At 38.3% G+C, this 17,807-nt stretch overlaps 1 protein-coding gene across 1 annotated transcript in view; it reads right to left on the bottom strand.

Moving 5' to 3' along the window:
- SGIP1 (SH3GL interacting endocytic adaptor 1) overlaps positions 1 to 17,807 on the bottom strand; it is a 181,322-nt gene that overhangs the window by 80,999 nt on the left and 82,516 nt on the right. The window contains exons 4-6 of the mRNA XM_063105768.1: positions 16,174 to 16,230; positions 11,659 to 11,713; positions 10,751 to 10,926 (exon numbers count right to left, since the gene is read on the bottom strand). Coding sequence (XP_062961838.1) covers positions 10,751 to 10,926; positions 11,659 to 11,713; positions 16,174 to 16,230 — 288 coding nt within the window. The remainder of the gene's footprint in view (positions 1 to 10,750; positions 10,927 to 11,658; positions 11,714 to 16,173; positions 16,231 to 17,807) is intronic.

The following is a 17,807-nucleotide window of genomic DNA, read 5'->3' as shown; positions in this document are numbered from 1 at the left end:
GTTGCATTATATCATAGCTAGATGCCAAGTTCCATATAATTTCTTATGGTGAAGAGCATCTATCCACCCAGCAAGTATTTTCTAAGTACCTACTGTGTGTCATTAAATGTTGTGGGCTCTAGAGGAAATGCCCCCTTGAGGAAAAAGTAAGAGTAAGAACTTGTAACCTCTGGGTGAAGGATTAGTTGTTAGAAACCCAACACTCAGTGAATTGTTCACAAATTATGCTTCTGTTAAAATCTGATTTTCCAATTGATTGCTACTTTACAGAGCCCATTGTACCCTGATTATGACCATTAGCTAATAAAAATAGTTTTAAATTCTAAACTCTACACTGGAAGGATTAATACTTACAACCAAGGCAGAAGACCTTAAAGATATAAAATTTAGCCTTTTTTCATCACGATTAACATTATAATTAAAAGCATACAATTCAAGAATTTTCTACCTCTGGTGAAGTCATCGTAACATTTTTACATGTCAATATTGTGGATACATAGTCTCTCTCATTCAATTAGATTTTAAGTTGGTACCAGAAATTAAGTGTTCGTGGTCTCCACCTGTGATGATCATGTTTTCACAAGCCCCAAATCAGATCAGCTTGCCTGAAACAGTATAATATGATGTCAGAATGTGAAGTTACACAAGGAAAATCTAACTCTTACACCTCACAAAGGAAAGCAAAATACCATGTGCTCGGGGCGGTACAACCAACGTCAATTGGAGAAATAATAGCAAAGGTGCTCCAGATTGAATATTGAACATTCTGCTCATTTCTGAAGAGATCAAAACATGCAACATCTCATAGATTTCTTCTTAGCATAGGGTGGGCATGAAATGTTTAAAAAATGATATTTAAATTTTAAAGGTCAGGAAATGGAAGCAACAGAGAATTTCCTAGGAAAAAACTTAGTAACAAAGGAAAGAACAAACACATATCAAATTCAAAACTAATTCTTCTGTAGACAATCCATAGTTTATTAAAATGTGGGAAAGAGAACAATATATTTTGAAAAAGAAAGTTGCCTTCCATTTCCTCATTTCTGTAAGGCCTTAAAAAAAAGTTTCATTTTGTGCTAACTCTGGTTGATTTTGGTTGGGCTGCCCATAGCTCTGTCTAGAGGGGGCTTCTCAGACTCCATCTGGAATCTCATTGCAATGTTTGCTGAGGGTTTAGAGGGGATGTGGCAGCTTATATATACCCCCATGTTTGATACCCTTGGTCTAGACCAACTCAAATGACATTTGCCCTATGAAGCATTCCTGATGAGTAGAACCTAAGCTGAGCCTCTGCCTCCCATCTTCCTGCACATGAAGTCTGGGATGAGCACCAGAACAGGTGCAATCTTCAGCCTCTCCTTGCACAGTGCAGTGTTTTTACCAGGCGAGAGGGCTGGCGTGTAGGAGACTGGAGCTCTCCTCCCCCACTGATGACTCTTTGTTTTTACTGAACTCAATGGGGTGCTGAACTTTCTGCCAAAGTGAGGACAGGAAAGGGGGTGGTGTTACCAAGCAGCAACAAATTCATGGATTTTGCTCCCTGGCAGGCTAATTTGGGAGTGGGAGGGTGGGTGGGCCACCTGGAATAGGCAAACAGCACCAGACTGTCTCCAGTTCAAAGCTATCTCCCCCTCCTCATATTTTACAGTTAAATAAATGCTTTATGAATTGAAAATCTCCAGGATCAAGATTAAACTAATTGCTCCTCTATGACTCAGTGTCAAGTTCTTTAATTCTTTGTATCATCAAGTTTTACGGGGAAGGGGAGAAGCACTAGCCTGCATGCCAGGGTAGGATGACTCCTACTCTCGTGTCATTTCCATCAGCCCTCTTCTCCTGACTTTGCTCAAGTCCTCCTCCGCTATTTTTATTTTCCTTCTGCCTCCCACAAGTCTTTCAACTTAAGGAAAAGGAAAGCGAAGCTGAAGGGGGAGCTGATATTTAATGGCACCTTTCCTGAATGATGCACCTAACTGTGCATTTTACATTATCTCATGTCATTCTGGTATCAAGGTAGATACTATTGTTCCCATTTTACAGACTTGGAATCTGAGGCTCAGAGTTAAGAGAACTGTCCATGGACACACAGAGAATGAGATACAGACATAAAGGTCCGTGTTCTTCCTATTTACCTTTGTGCTTAAAAAAAAAAAAAAAAAAAAAAAGTAGTCTTTCTTGGTTCTCTTGCTATACACCCAACCTGCCCCTAAAACAGAGAGCTTCCCACAGAGACTTTTAAGCCAGAGTACACAGTGGAGTATAAAGGAATCATCTTTGAGAAAAATCTCAAAGATGATTGAATCACAGGCCCTACCTTTGTATGTACTGTGAGAAAAAATATTGTGTTTTTAACTAGGCAGAAAGCGGTCCAATGCTGGAGTCGAGTCCTCGAGCCTTCTTCAGCAGCCTCTCCATCTTTCTGTGGTGGTTTCTCTGTAAAATGGGGCCATCACCACTTCCCTGCCTGTTTAATAGTGCTGCTGCTCATTGCATCCTCTTGATCATGACTGGGCATTTATAAAACATAAAGTATTATTATAATGTACCATTGACCTAAAAAGTACTTGATTAAGGGAACTGAAATGTGAGTCATAAAAAACGAGGTGTCATTCCTTAACATTTAAGACAAAGGTGCATGGAGTGTGAATATAAGATGAGAGGATTTCAAGAAATTAGAAATCACGTATGATACAGCAGCATTGAATCCCAACCTGTCAAGTATCTCTTCGCTCTGATATATGAACTACCACGGAAGGGAGAGTCTGTAGATTAACTCACTGGAAAGAAGACCTATGTGATGGGCTTCTGAGCTGGGACATGGGCACTTTAGACATCCACCAGCAGCCTTCAAAGCATTTATGAATAGTTGAAAATTGTATGTAAAATTTTTTAAATAAGCTGAGGAACTTTTCTTTTTCCTAAAGAGAGGGCCAATAGCATTCATCAAAGCTATTATAATTTAGTAGTTAAGAGCGCTGAATTAGAAACCAGACTTTCTGGGTTTAAATCCCAGCAACTTCACTGACTAGCTGTGACATCTCGGGTGAGGTAACTAATCCCTCAATGCCTCAATATTTTCATCTGTATAGTGGGGACAGTAACAGTACCTGTCTCACAGGGTTGTTGTGAGGATACATAAGTTAACTACGTGAAGCATCTGACACAGCATTCAAGTCTTCACAGCTGCCACCACCAACACCATCACCATGATAAGTTCTCAAAGTGGCCCATGATCTTAATGGATGATTTAGGATAGTCACCAGGAGACACTCTATCATTGTTCTGATTAATAATAGCTATCATTTACCAAACACCTCCTTTGGGCCTTGCTTTCATAAATTTGTTTACAAAGTACTAAGCACTTCATACGCATTACTTCCTTACTTCTTAAAGGATCCTATGAGGTGGGTAGTATTTATTAACTTATTTTACACTTGATTAAGCCTTAACCAAGGCTCAAAGAGTTAAGTATCTTGCCCAGGGTCACATGGATAATGAGCATAGAGCCAAGAGTGAAAATTTGTTTCCAACTTACTCTGGAGCAAAATTTCCTAATCACTATGGAACTAAATGCTGGTAGTTAAAAGACAATTTCTCAAGGTGCTTCTTGGCTGACCAAAGAACAAGTAAGTGGATCAATGTCAGTGCCTGAGAAAAGGAAAAGATTGCACCAAGAATTAAACTACAACATTTGTCCTCTCACTTCCATGAAAGCTATAGGAGCCACAGGTTTCAAAGTAACCAGTGAGCTCAGCACATGGCTACAGATGTGTCAGACACAGCCCTCCATGTGGGTGCTGGAAAGAATGGAGATGTTTACAGCTGAGACCCTGGGAGGGGTGAGGAAGCCAGGAGATCCTGAAATGGAGGCTAGTGGCAAGGTGATTGCAGAAGAGCACATCTTCCTTCAGGAAACTGAAGTGAAGACAGGCAGGGGTTGGACCACAGGGGCAATTTCAGCTTCCGTGTGCTTCTAGCAACATTGGCTATAAGTTGTTTGCTGATGAATTTGCAGGCAGAGTGTTAGCAAGAAGGTTGGACAGACTGACTGTGCGGTAATTCTGATACTAGATATCAGTACCTGCTACATGGAGGGTGCTCAACAAATATTTGGTAAAATGATTTGAAGTGGGGAGTAAGAAATGAAGTCGATTCTCCAACACACAAATTTGGTGAGGCATGTACAACACAGTATGCTCTTGTGAATGTTAGCCTTCAATACAGTCTTCTGAAGAGGCCCCATACTTATCCAGGGGAGATGTTACTCAAAGCAATTTCGAAACGCTTCTAAAATTACCTTCAAAACCAGTTCATAGGCATCACAAAAAAGTTATTAATACATTTTCCCTATTTGATGCTTAGGGTAATTAATTACTGGTCTTGGCTCTAAATGACTTTTGGTTAGTTGGGTCACCTGATTTATCACTATTAATGATATTCTTAAAAATGTACCCTAGGCTCTGCCAACAATTCTAACAACAAATGAGAAAAATCTCTGAATGTAGTATCCATTATGAGTGCTTTATTCATACTAAGTCATTCAACCCTCAAAATAGCACTATGAAGTAGTAATGGGATTTATCCTCATTTACAGATGAAGAAACCAAAGCACAGGGTTGGTAACATGTCCAAGGTCACCAGCTAAGAAGAGGTAGAGTGATTATGATGTCATTGGAATAAGTGCCTATTTTCATTTCCCCCAAATTACCTTAAAGCTAATTTAATTAAATTTAATGGTATGATGAATTCTGACTTTGTCGGGTTCTTTTGTAAAGGCGTATTTCCTTATAGCTCAGTCTTGCACCTGTTACTTTATTTAGCCCCCCTTGAAAAATGACTACTCTTTAAGAACAAAGCCATTTTTTGGATGATGTAATGGAGGTTTGCTTCTACCTTGAATGTAGGGAGCGCAGTGAAAAGGGAAGCAGACAGCAGAACTGCCCATCCCAGATCTCTGTTTCTATCTCCTCCTTTAGAGGAAGAGGTCTTTACTAGCAGAAAAAGATGAACATCACAGCAACCACCCTGTAAGGCAGATGTGTGTTATTCCCATTTTAGACATAAACTGAGACTCAAATAGGTTTAAGTACCCTGCCTAAGGAAGAGGTTGAGTTCGGGTCTGTCACCTCAGTTCCTTCAGGGGGTAAGTACAAAGTTTCTATTTGGATTTAAAGGAAAATAAATGTTCAGTATGAAAAAAAAAAACTGACTTAAAGGTAGTTTTTCTAAAAGGCGAATCAGATTTGGTTCAGAATTAAAGTTTGAGAGAGCCCCAAACCCCTTTAGTGGAATTCAAGCCTTGAGATGCAGGTACATTAAAATCCAGAACATGAAAACATGCTTTTAGGTGAGAAGACTGGAAATAGGGAAGCAGAGTATGACTCTTAAAAAAGATGAAAAGTCAGATTAAAAAAATATCTATCTCTCTCTATATAGATATAGATCAATAATGAAGAAACAGAAATTGCAGAGTAACAATTACGTGTCAGGTAGTTACTAGGATCTTCTGTATGCTTCATTCATTCAGTCATTTATTGAATAACTATCTGAGTGCCTAATGTGTGCCATGAACTATGCTAAGCATAGGGGACAAAAAGTCATACAAGATTTGAGCCTGCCAGAGGCTGACAATAATCTGCACAAAAATTCCATAAGGACTACTATTATCCCTATTTTACAGAGGAGGAAATAGAGGCTCAGAACAGTTATGGGGCTTGTCTTAGGTTACACAGGTAGAACTTGGTAGATCTGGGCCTGGGGTCCAGGACTGTTTGAATCCATGGGAGCTGTGCACTCACTGTTACTACACAGCTGCCTCTTTTTTCTTTTTTTTTCCTGTTTTTTTTTCAGACTGGTAAGGGGATCGCAACCCTTGGCACAGTGTTGTCTGCACCACACTCAGCCAGTGAGTGCACCGGCCATCCCTATATAGGATCCAAACCGGTGGCCTCAGTGCTACCAGCTCCGCACTCTCCCAAGTGAGCCATGGGGCCGACCCACAGCTGCCTCCTATTAACCCCCAATTTAGAACAAGTTATTTAAACAGATGGCCCAGAATGCACTTGGAAAAGAAGGAGGTAACCCAAGGTGCCAGTGCAAAGAGATAGGGCAACTAAACTCATCATTGTCTCTGATAGGGTTTCTGGTCTGTTAGATCCAGGCAAGGCTGTAGAAACTTCCTCTCTCAAATTTAGTGTTGCATTTAATAAGATTCCCATCACTGGTTTGAACAAAGGGGAAATGTGTAGCCAGGATGAGGACACATTTAGGTGAATCATCACGTGTTGAGCAAAAGGAGGCTGAGGTGTGTTATTAATGGATGGGTGTAAAGCTGGAGGGTGGTGACATGCCACAGTGCTCTGTCCTTGGCCAGGTCCTGTCCACATGTTTGTTCATTCGTTCACCCACTCACAAGCATATGTTGAATGGCAATGATATATGAGGTCTTATGTCAGGTACAGGGCATTTGTGGTGGAACGAAAATGTGCTGTGAAGATTCCCCTTCAGAAGGGTTTCTTATGCCAGCAGCTGGGAGTGCTATTGGCAGATAGCCTTCAACTGTCAACATCCCAGGATCTGCCCTGGCTGCAGAGAGCCACCTCGCCCAAGGTCACATCCCATCCTAATGTGGCCCACATTGGAGTACTGATTGATATAGCAGTATAAAGGTTATTCATCTCAGCCAAAGTTATGATAACTCTGAAGAATCATTCTAGCTCCAAAATTCCCCTGGGATCAGTGCAGGCTGTTGTCGGGTGTGTAAAACAGCTGAACTCCTCTCTCTTCCCACCCCACCCCACAGGTGGTAAGCCCAAGGTCACTCCTTAATAAATACCCTGCACTCTAAACTTGGAGTTGGAGTCAGTCTGATTCATGGAAAACCTGCTGGCAAAAGGAGCGTACTTGTCCTTTGTTCATCCTCTAAAGAGCACAACTACAACCAAGGACAAAAGTTGAACATTTGATTTAATAAAATGAAGATCTTTCTTTCAACCATGAAGCAGGCTGCCTCAAAAAGTAGTGAACTTTATAAGATAGAGGGAGCCTTTTTACTGTTGTAGGGGTATCTATCAACCAAACAAGTTGATATTTTACTGATATTTGTTTCTGTTCATCCTGCTATTAGCTAACATATATCATAGCACCACTGGTATTCAGAAATTAGTAATTAGAGATTTTTAGAAGGGAAAATCCTGGCTTCAGTATGTTCTGGGAATAATTTTGAAGACAAATTGAAAAAAATCCCATTTCTTAACGAACTCCCTGAAATAATCTGAGGTTATTTAAGATACAGTGGCAGAAACTGCCAGTGTTCACTAATGGTCATTTGTTCTTTTGCCTCTTAGTAACAGAACCCTGAGTTTTAGCTGGCTACATATCTATCCAGCAAAAGACTACCTTTCCCAGACTCCTTTGCAGCTAATGTGGCCATGTGACCAAGTTATGGCCAATGGGATCTAACTGGTGGTACTATTGATGTGTGCAATTTGAGTTAAACCCTTAAAGTAAACCACTTGCCCTTCCTTTTCTCCTTCCTCCATCTCAAGGCTGGAATATGAAGGTGCTTGCTGGTGGTAAGACAGCAGCACCCTGGGAAAGGTGAAGCAATAATGCTGAAAGTTCCTGAGTGACCTCTGGAGTAGGATTCTATTACCCACTGGATTGCCTATCAGCTTTGACTTTTACATGGAGAGGAATAAACCACCTAATTTGTTTACGCCATTATTATTTTGGTCTCTATTAAAGCAGCTCAACCAATATTCCAACTTATATAGATGCCAAATGAAAAACTAAAACGTGGTTGAAGTTCACTTTTTGCCCTGTAAGCATGGTAACTTATCAAGAGACCACAGCATGAGAATAGAAATTAACTATCTGTTAACTATTTATCTATTAGAAATTAACTATTTATCTATTAACTGTTTATCTGTTAGTTAACCCCTGCATCATTCCTCCTCCTTTTTTGGTGTTTTGCCTGTCCTGGCCTACATTTATATTGTATTTCTATATAAAAATCAAGGGCCAAGGCAAGATCTGGACTGAAATATGTTTGTCAAACTACACAGTAGGATTTTTGCCAGCAATTAAAACCCTAATTTTACATGTTGCTGAAGCTTGTTTTGAGGAAGAGCAATTTTCAGATAGGTGTATCTTGTATGTACACATAGATGTATGATTCATTTATTCATTCCAGTTCATTTCATCCATTTATTAATTTGACCACCTAGTGTGTACAGGGAAACTATTCAATTAAAAACCAATTCCTGATAAAAGAGATCAAATTGATTACAATTCATGAATATATATTTACAGATGGTGAAAAGAATATGTGAAACACAACTTTACCTTAAAAACTTCAAAAGCAATAGAAATCAGAAATCCAACATAAGTCATTGTTAGAAATAGTTTATAATTTGGAATTTTCAGTTGCTTTTGTAGCATAAGAACTACAGCCTAAATGAAATACCCTGATATGGCATTAACTGGTGTAGGCTCTATTCTTTTTCACTACCTGAAGAAAATATAAATGTCTGTTTGGCTGGAAATATCTAAAGTTGTACAAATCATTGCCATTTTTTATCTTGGCACCAACTGGATTTCAGGAGGTTATTTCTACTTATCCATTTCTGGAAATAAAGTACTGCTTGTGTCATTTATGAGATATATGTACACATAGGTTACCTAGAAGAAGGCAAAGACTGTAAAGCCAAGAATATGTTTTCAATGACGACCTCTCTTTGTACTTATGTACACCCAGAAACCTGCTCAACTTTCCCTAAAGTAGTAATAACAGTTCATTGTCCTATAATAAATATTACAAGTTACAAATATTTGGAAGTCATAGTAAAGGAAAAGCCAGGTTTTCACATTAAAAGGAACAAACTGGGGGTGTGGGGGTGGGTGGGAGGAGGAGTGGGGGGCCCTTGGTCTGAAGCATTGCTGGTATACAGAAGCAGCATAACTCCAGGTTACTTTTTCTGTATCTCCATCGAATATTCACTCTGCTTCCCCTAACTTTTTTTTTTTTATATCAGAGTCTTAACTGCATCATGTCATTATATTACCTTAAAAACAGATGTTGAAAAGAGCTCAGAGTAAACAGTCACTTTTTGTGCTACGCCCTCAGCAACATATCTGGCTGGAGGAATATCCACCATGCACATTTTCTTTGATAAAGGGGATCTGTCCTTTCCTGGATTCAACTAGCATTCAGCAAATATCTCCTATGTTTCTGGGACTGTTCTAATAAGTTTGATTTTACATAAATTTGTTCATTTAATCCCACGAACATGCCTTCTTTCACTTACCCCAGGTAGTTTCCAACTGCCCACTAAGTTTATTACACAGAAAATAAACTTACAGAAGCAGATAAAATAAACTACAGAGATGTTGACATAAACTGGTTTTGGGAATTCAGATAGGTTTTTACAGTTAAAAAAATGATTTGGTAAGTGAAAAATTATTTGGAAGATGTCAACAAAGTGAAAGTGCGTGCATTTAAAATACCCTCATTTCTAGAAATCACAGGCCAATATGTGAGTTTAAAATCTGTACCTTCCAATGCAGAAGGGAAAGAAAACTAATATATTTTATGTCTCCCTTTCAGGAAGACATCTTAAGGTAGCAGGCGAGTATATGATTTAAAACTACCTGAAATATCCTTTGCTATGGTTGGTTACTATTAGCAATCATTTTAATTGTCACCAACAGTAGCAATAAAGGCCATTATAACCACTAAGCACTAACGAAGTCATCATTATAGAATTTATTCATCCCAGGCAGGCAAAACTTTATTCTCAGAGGATGGATGATTAAAACTCCTGTTGAAAGATTAGTTGAAATATTTCCAGAAGCATCTAGAAAACGGTTCAGTATTTATTAACTACCTTATTCAGGGGGAATGCTGTAGAGAGATCATATCTCTCTAAAGAAGAAACCCGAAACATAAGCTGCTAGTTTGAGAGCCTTCTTCTGCTCTTCATAGCTATTTTTAGAAAACAACAGTGGTGTTTATCAAACAACACAGAGAAAATACTGTAAATGTTGGAACTCAGAATTCAACAACTAAATAAATTTAGTAGATGGGAATTGGGCAAAGGAAGCACAACTTATGGGAAAATACTGATTTGAATAATATAAATAGGGTAATATCTGTATATGAGGTGCCTTAAAAATGAGAGCATTTAAGACAATTTTATAATAAAATATAATGAAGAACAGGAGTTTTAATATCTATTTAGACTATGATTTTGATTAATATTACCTTTTAAAGCATAGCAATGAAAAGTGGGGTTTTTTTGCTTGTTTTTCTTTCTAAAAAAGCAATTTCCTTGGTTTTTCTTCCACGTGTTTTTATGTGGTATATCATAGAAAAGGAAACTAAGATGTTTAAAAAAAAAATCACTGTAAGTAATTCTGTGCACTATGTTTTTAATCATTAAGTTTCCTTCAAAAGTAAGACTGGATAATCCTTTGGTTATTTATTTTTCTTTCTTTTTATAATGTTTGCAGGCAAATAAGTCAAAAGAAAATGAGGCTCCATGCATGTTTACCATTTTGGAAAGCACAAGAACTGCTCTATAAAATGCATGAAACTTTAAGCTAAAATGAGCTGTTTAAGGTTTATAGCATTCATAAAATGGTGACCACATGCAGCTTTCAATTTAAGGGGTTTCTGATCGACTTAATACACATGGGCAGAATGCAGCACTCTGTCCATTCTCACGGAAGGTGAACATAAGCCACTCACCACTGGTGATGGGGAAAGCGCGATGTTGCCTACTGATGCCTTCAGTTCGTCTACAGTTGCAGCATTCTTAAGAATGTCTTTAGATTGCAATGGTTTAATTTTGATATTAAATTTCTTGTGTGATTCTTCTTCCTCTTCCGATTCACTCGAAGAATAAAAGTGCTTTCCTTTGGTAGGTAGAACACAGTTAAGGATACATAGCTCTTTCTTCTACTGTGATATCTTCCAGCATGGTGAGTATATGATGACTACGACACAGTATGATTGCACATAGGGACCGCAGAAGTATCCTTAGATGGCAGAAAACCAAAGCAAAACCAACAACAAAAATAAAAGAGGAAGGGGTTAGGATTTACACACCTTTCCTCAGAACATGATCAAGGATGGTAAATTTCAAGGAGCCGTGGCTATAACGTCCCATGTTTTTGCTGCAGTTGGCCATTTGTTGTGTCACACTTGGTACACACACAGACAAGCACAGGTGAGTTTACTCATCTACAGAAAAAGGAATGCTACTTTATGGATGATCTGTGATGAATCTTAAGCACTTGAGTGTGACATGTTGTGCCCAGAGATGAATTACAGGGAGAAGACAGTAAGGGCTATTTGGTAGTCACCAGTCACATACTCATATCAGGTTTTAACAAACAACCCAGTACCCACAATTTGCACAAGTGTTTTTCAGCACATTTTTCTCTGTCTCCTCTCTCTTTTCCATGAATAGATTAAAAAAAAAAATGCCTGTTTGTTAGCAATCAGGCTGTTCTCTGTGCTGTTTATTCATCTCTAATATTAGGAATAACAGGACTTGGGAAGCTTAGGTTATTTCATCATCTTTGTAAAATCTGAATTTATCTTACTGTTTTCTGAAAGACTAAAAATTAAAATAAAAAATAAAAAAAGGATATAGCCGGGTTCCTCAGGTCTGATGCTGTAGCCTTCTTCATCCAGCTCAGGTGAGTTCTATAAAATACGAATGCACATTAAGCAATTATTATCTGATGATGACCAAGGAATTACTCATTTTCCTTTTAGAGTTATCTTTTAAAAGATATAGACAAGTCTCTTATTTTAGGAGGCTAAGATTTTTATCTTTTGGAAGTGAATGCTGAGCAGTATATGTTTAGATATTTACTCGGGGACACTTGGAGAGTCTCCTACTGGGAAAATAAATGAAGAATCAACTGTCAATGAAAGAAAGCATTCAAGAAGAATTTATCACGCATTTCCTGAAAGCCAAGCACTGTGTTAAGCAACATGGGGGAAACAAAATGCAAATTACTTGTCCTCAGGGACATGAAAATGTATTTTGGTAGACAAAAATAAATAAGACACACACACACAAAATATAAAACACTAGTGTTAGATAGGAGTTAAAAGGAAGAGGAAATTAGTGAAGTTTGAGAAAATCAGGGAGGCCTGTATGGGCTTTTCAGTGCAGATAGGAGAAGGTGGAGTGGGAGTCCCTTCTAGGTGGTGGGGAAGGAAGGGCCTGTGCTGACACAAGGCAGGAATGGACAGCCTAGGATTCAGATGGGGAAGGGAGAGGTGACAAAAAGAGATGACGTGACTGGAAAAGGAGCTGTACAGCAGGTGGGTGGGAAATAAGACCATTGTGCCAATGGGCTAGGGGAAGGGTTTGGGCTTGATAGGGCTGCTGCAGCTTCTCAAGTGGGGAGCGACATGCTGAAAGCAGAATCTTAGAGTGTTCTGGAAGTATGTGCCAGGATAGATTGGGGGCAGAAGAAACTGGAGAAAGAAAACCTAATTCAAAATGCATTCATCAATTTAGGCAAGATGTGCTAAGACTATGGATCAAGTTGGGATGGGATGGGATGAATCGAGGACATTTGAAAGGACCAATTGTTAGTCCTTGGTAGCAGACTTGTCATAGGAGAAAAAGGAGAGAGAGGGTTCAAGAGTCTGAGGTTTCTATCCTCAAATCCCAGGAGTGTGCTGGTACTCCTGGCTGAACTAATTCTATAGCAGACCACTAACATTTTTGAGAAAAAGGCAGGAAAGATAAAAGGCAGTTTGCATTGCTGAGATTAGCATTGTCATATTTGAGTTTCTATTATATAAAACTGTGACCTATGCTTTATCTCACTGAACCATATAACAATCATATGTAGAAAGAAATACCCATTTACCAAGGAAGAAACTAGAGGAAATCAGATGTTGTTTCTCAAGGAATCACACCCAGCAAATGGCAGACCTGGGCCTTGACCCCAGGCATTTTGAGACTATATCTTCTGCCTAGAGGGGAAGAAGAGGAAGAATACAAAGGTGGCCCTGCCGAAGTTGAGGACATAGTCCTGGCAGTGAGAGGACAGAGCTGGAGAGATAGTTTCACGAGTCATTGAAGCAATAAAAATGCCATGACCATGAAGACGAGGGCCTGAATGCTATGAAAAAACCAGCCTTTTTTTTTTTTTTTTAAATTTTATTTTGTCGATATACATTGTGGCTGATTATTGTTCCCCATCACCAAAACCTCCCTCCCTCCCCCCTCCCCCCTCCCCCCCAACAATGTCTTTTCTGTTTGCTGTCGTATCAACTTCAAGTAATTGTGGTTGTTATATCTTCTTCCACCCCCCCATTTTTTTTTTTTTTGTGTGTGTGTGTGTGTGTGAATTATATATTAAATTTTAGCTCCCACCAATAAGTGAGAACATGTGATATTTCTCTTTCTGTGCCTGACTTGTTTCACTTAATATAATTCTCTCAAGGTCCACCCATGTTGTTGCAAATGGCAGTATTTCATTCGTTTTTATAGCTGAGTAGTATTCCATTGTGTAGATGTACCACATTTTCCGTATCCACTCATCTCATGATGGACATTCGGGCCAAACCAGCCTTTTTAAAAAAAAATTATTTTTTTATATATTTAAGGTGTACAACTTGACATTTTGATATATATATATATATATATATATATGATTATGAAATGATCACCACAATCAAATTTACATTTCTGTCACCTTCCACAGTTACACTTTTGTGTCCATATGTGTGGTAAGAGCACCTAAAATCTACTCTCTTAGCAAATTTTCATTATACAATACAATATTCTTAACTATAGTCCACATGCTGTGTACTAGATAGCTAGGCTCATTCATCCCACCTCATTGCAAATTTGTACCTTTGACCTCCTTCTTCAGTTTCTTCCCTTTCTGCCTCTAGTAACTACTGTTTTGCTGATTCTATTTATTTGACTTTTTCTTTTTTTTAGATTCTGCGTATAAGTGAGATTATACAGTATTTTTCTTTCTGTGTCTGAAGGTGACCGATTTTTGAGTATTTATTGTGGTTGCCCTCTTTTCCTCCTCCTTTAGTACTCAGAGTTAATTTTTTTTTTTAATGCAAGTGTATTGAGGTCACTTCCCTGCAAAACAACAACAACAACAACAACAACAACAACAACAACAACAACAAAAACCCCTGTCCTGGCTTCTCACTTCCCTTAGAATAAGAGCCCAGCACCTCTGCGTAGCCACCAAGGCCCTGATGATCTGTCTGGCTCCTGCTCCTCTCTTTAGTCTCATGTCTGCAATTCTCTTCCCTTGATCCCCACTCAGCCCCACATTCTTCTTCCCATTCATAAATGCCGTTCCCTCTGCCTGAATCCTCTTCCCTCAAATGTTCAGCCAGTTAACCTCTACTAATACGTACAGGCCTTTGCTTAAAGGTCATCTCCTCCTTGAGGCCTTCCCTGCCACAATCAGGATGATATAACTTATTAAGAATAGATCCCTTCTTATTACTTAGAGAAAGTGCCATCTAATGCATAATCATCCAGCAATTCCTGATATGATTGGTTCTTAATACTAAACAAATTTGTGGGAAGTTATACTTCATTTAAGTACTCATTTGTTGACGAGGGACACCACTAGATTTTAGGGTTTGTGTGCTAGACGGAAGGTAGTATGTAGTATTTGATGAGTAATTTGGTGTAAGGGGATCGCAACCCCCAGCACGGTGTGGTCTGCGCCACGCTCAGCCAGTGAGTGCACCCGCCATCCCTATATAGGATCTGAACCCGCGGCCTCGGCGCTACCAGTGCCACACTCTCCCGAGTGAGCCACGGGGCTGGCCCTAATTATCACACTTCTTGTTTGCTTAGAGTATACCATTCTTGTGTGTTAAAGAATCCTATGAATATAACAGAATCTTTCTAGGTAAAAAAAAGAATTAATTTGGGGAAAAGAAATTACTCTTTTTTAATATCTAGTAGCTTCCCTTATAACAATATTTGTGAACAATTTGGATTTAGGGTAACTTAGGGGCTGTCATACTTTCTAGGGAATTGAACTGCTAAAAACATCAAAAAGATCTCAATCCTGGAAAGTAGATGTAAGAGAGGGCCAGGTAATAAGTTGGATGAGTGATATGTTTTGGAGTGTAGGGGTGGAAAGCATGAGGAATTTAACCTGTCTGAGCCTCATTTTTCTCTAAAATCCAGATAGTGTAGTATTTACCTATTAAAGTGATAAGGATTTAATAGCATTTAACATTATAACTGACAAACAGCGACTATTCACTAAGTGATAGTATCATTTATCATAAAAATAAAATTATTAGCAAATATGCAAAAGCTTTAACATGAAACTTAACTTTTATGAAAGTGGAGGTTGGGCCAGGACAGTCACCTAAAGAATAAGAGCAAAGGCATTTTGTGGGGATCATAAATTTGCCCACTTACTATGGAATAGAAACAGCCTTCTGTGCAAATACGGACTGCATGTCTACATGATTAGAAATCCAAGAGCAATCCTGGCTGAATCTAACAGGCTGTTCTGTTGTGGTTGGTGAAGTGTGTGGTGATAATGCTAATCAGTTTCTGAGAGAATTAAGGGTAAAGTTTCGGTCTCAGCTGGCATTCACCCTCACTCCCTGAGAAGCAACAAGTGATTGTCATTTGACCTGGAAAAAAACTGTACCATGAGGCTATAGTAGCTGTTATGAAAGCAAGGCTCAGAGGTTAATTGATTTGCCTTGATTCTCAAAGCTGCTTAGAAATAGAATCAGGGCTAAAACACCCAGAGTTAATATTAGAAAAAGCATTTTTTGAACATATACTCTAGGCTAGGCAGGTTATTGAAATATTCTGAAATAATTGTCTCATTGAATCCTTGCAACAATGATATAAGGCAACTACTGAGCTTATTTTTGCTGGCCAGCAAGTAACTAGCCCAAGGCCACACACAGCTGCTGTATGGAGGGGCTAGGTCTTAAACCCAGCACTGACAAACTCTAGTGCTCTTAACCTCTGTACCATCCCAAACATGACAGGCACTTCCTAATGGGATAGAGAGTGTTTCACTTATTTCTATGTCCTATTATAAATACAAGTATAAAAATGCCTCACCTCATTTTTAGATTGTGAAATACTTAATAAAGAAAAACAATCTTCTAATACTCACATATCTTTCCCAGTCAATTTCTGCATAAAATCCATTTGGTGCCCCATTGCTTTTCTTCTGTAATAAATTTGAAAATAAATTTAGAAAGGAAACATTTGAATGAAGAAAACAACAACAAAGAACACTTAACTCATCTGTATTTAGCAAGCGCTATCAAAATTCAGCACTTGAAATGCAAATTAGAGCAGCTTATTAAGGAACCCCATTGATGCAACACTGAATGATAAATTTAGCTGCCGTGACACTGCATAAAAGAGCCTATGTACTTATTTCATAAAAGATTGTAAGATACCTAGGCATAGGGATATTAACAACTACCTGTTCAAATTTTATTCAATTACTAAAGAATTCACAGCAACTACATTATAATTTACTCCTCTCTACCTTCAAGGGATATAACTACATATATATATATATACATAATTTTTAAAAATGGAAATGTTTTGACTTCCATGCTGCTATATAGTTAGTTCCAACATATCCAAAGAGTACTCATCCAGGTCATTAACTAATCTTTTAGCATTTCTAACACTGACTCAATTTTTTTCTAACCACGCCTTCAATAAAATATAAAGAAAGTCAGCTCCAAATTAGTAAATTCGGCTCCTAGTTATTAAATGCAATGACTATATTAATTTCAAATGGCTTTTCTTATCAAATTATTAAAACAGAATTCAAAGAATAATGGTGGCTTTCTGTCATCCGTGTATTCTATGTTTCCATGAGCATATATCATTATAAATTGACTGCTTATCAGCATTACTGTCTTGATTATCTCAAAGTTTTTTTGGTCCCTAGTATAATCATGACATATGGTCACAAGCACTTGAGCAAGGACGTAGCATTACTGAAATAGAAATTACCAAGATTCTCTATGTTTTGTGAGCAAAGGACAAAAACACACATCAGATTGGTAATGGAGGGTCCATCCAACAACATTCCTGTATTTAGCACATTAAGCAATGGTATGTCACTGAGCAATAGCAGATTTCAGAACAACATATATTAAATGGTAATGCATGAGGCTTCAGGACAGGACCTTTAATGTTGTGATCACAAATAAAGTCCGCTTGAACTACAATGTAAACAGCTTACACCCAATTTGACAAATAAGTGGAGAAGTAAAGTTTTTATGTATGCATGTAGGGTCACTAGATAACGCAGAATAACCATCATCATTGATTAACACTTACTGAATGTTGACTGGGCATTCTAAGAACTAGCAGCAGTTTAGCAAGAATAAACAGTAGGCAAAGAGTAGACGATGTACTCATGCCCTCTCTCTTCCTAATCACTACCACTGCACTAGTATTTACAATTACAAGAACTTTGCCTCCATAGACCAGCACACGGGAACATAGAGCCTGTGCCTGTCTCCATTTCTGCTCTTGACAAAGATTATTTGCACTCAGACTCCATCATTTTAATCTTCGCATAAAATTGCCTTCATTGAATTAGTGCTTCAGTGATATTCCTTCTATTTTGAACAAAGGTCTTTTTAAAAACTTGCCACATCAACTCTGTATATGTACACCTTATGAAGCTGCTGTTGAGAAAATGGCCAATTAAAGAATGTGCCACTTAATAATAAAAATTGTTCTCTTCCCTGGGAACGGATATGGTTATTATCTTTT

Source organism: Cynocephalus volans, chromosome 8, assembly GCF_027409185.1.
Source record: "Cynocephalus volans isolate mCynVol1 chromosome 8, mCynVol1.pri, whole genome shotgun sequence".
Lineage (NCBI taxonomy): Eukaryota > Metazoa > Chordata > Mammalia > Dermoptera > Cynocephalidae > Cynocephalus > Cynocephalus volans.
The sequence above is the reverse complement of the archived record's forward strand: the minus strand, read 5'-3'. Positions and strand labels throughout refer to the sequence as shown.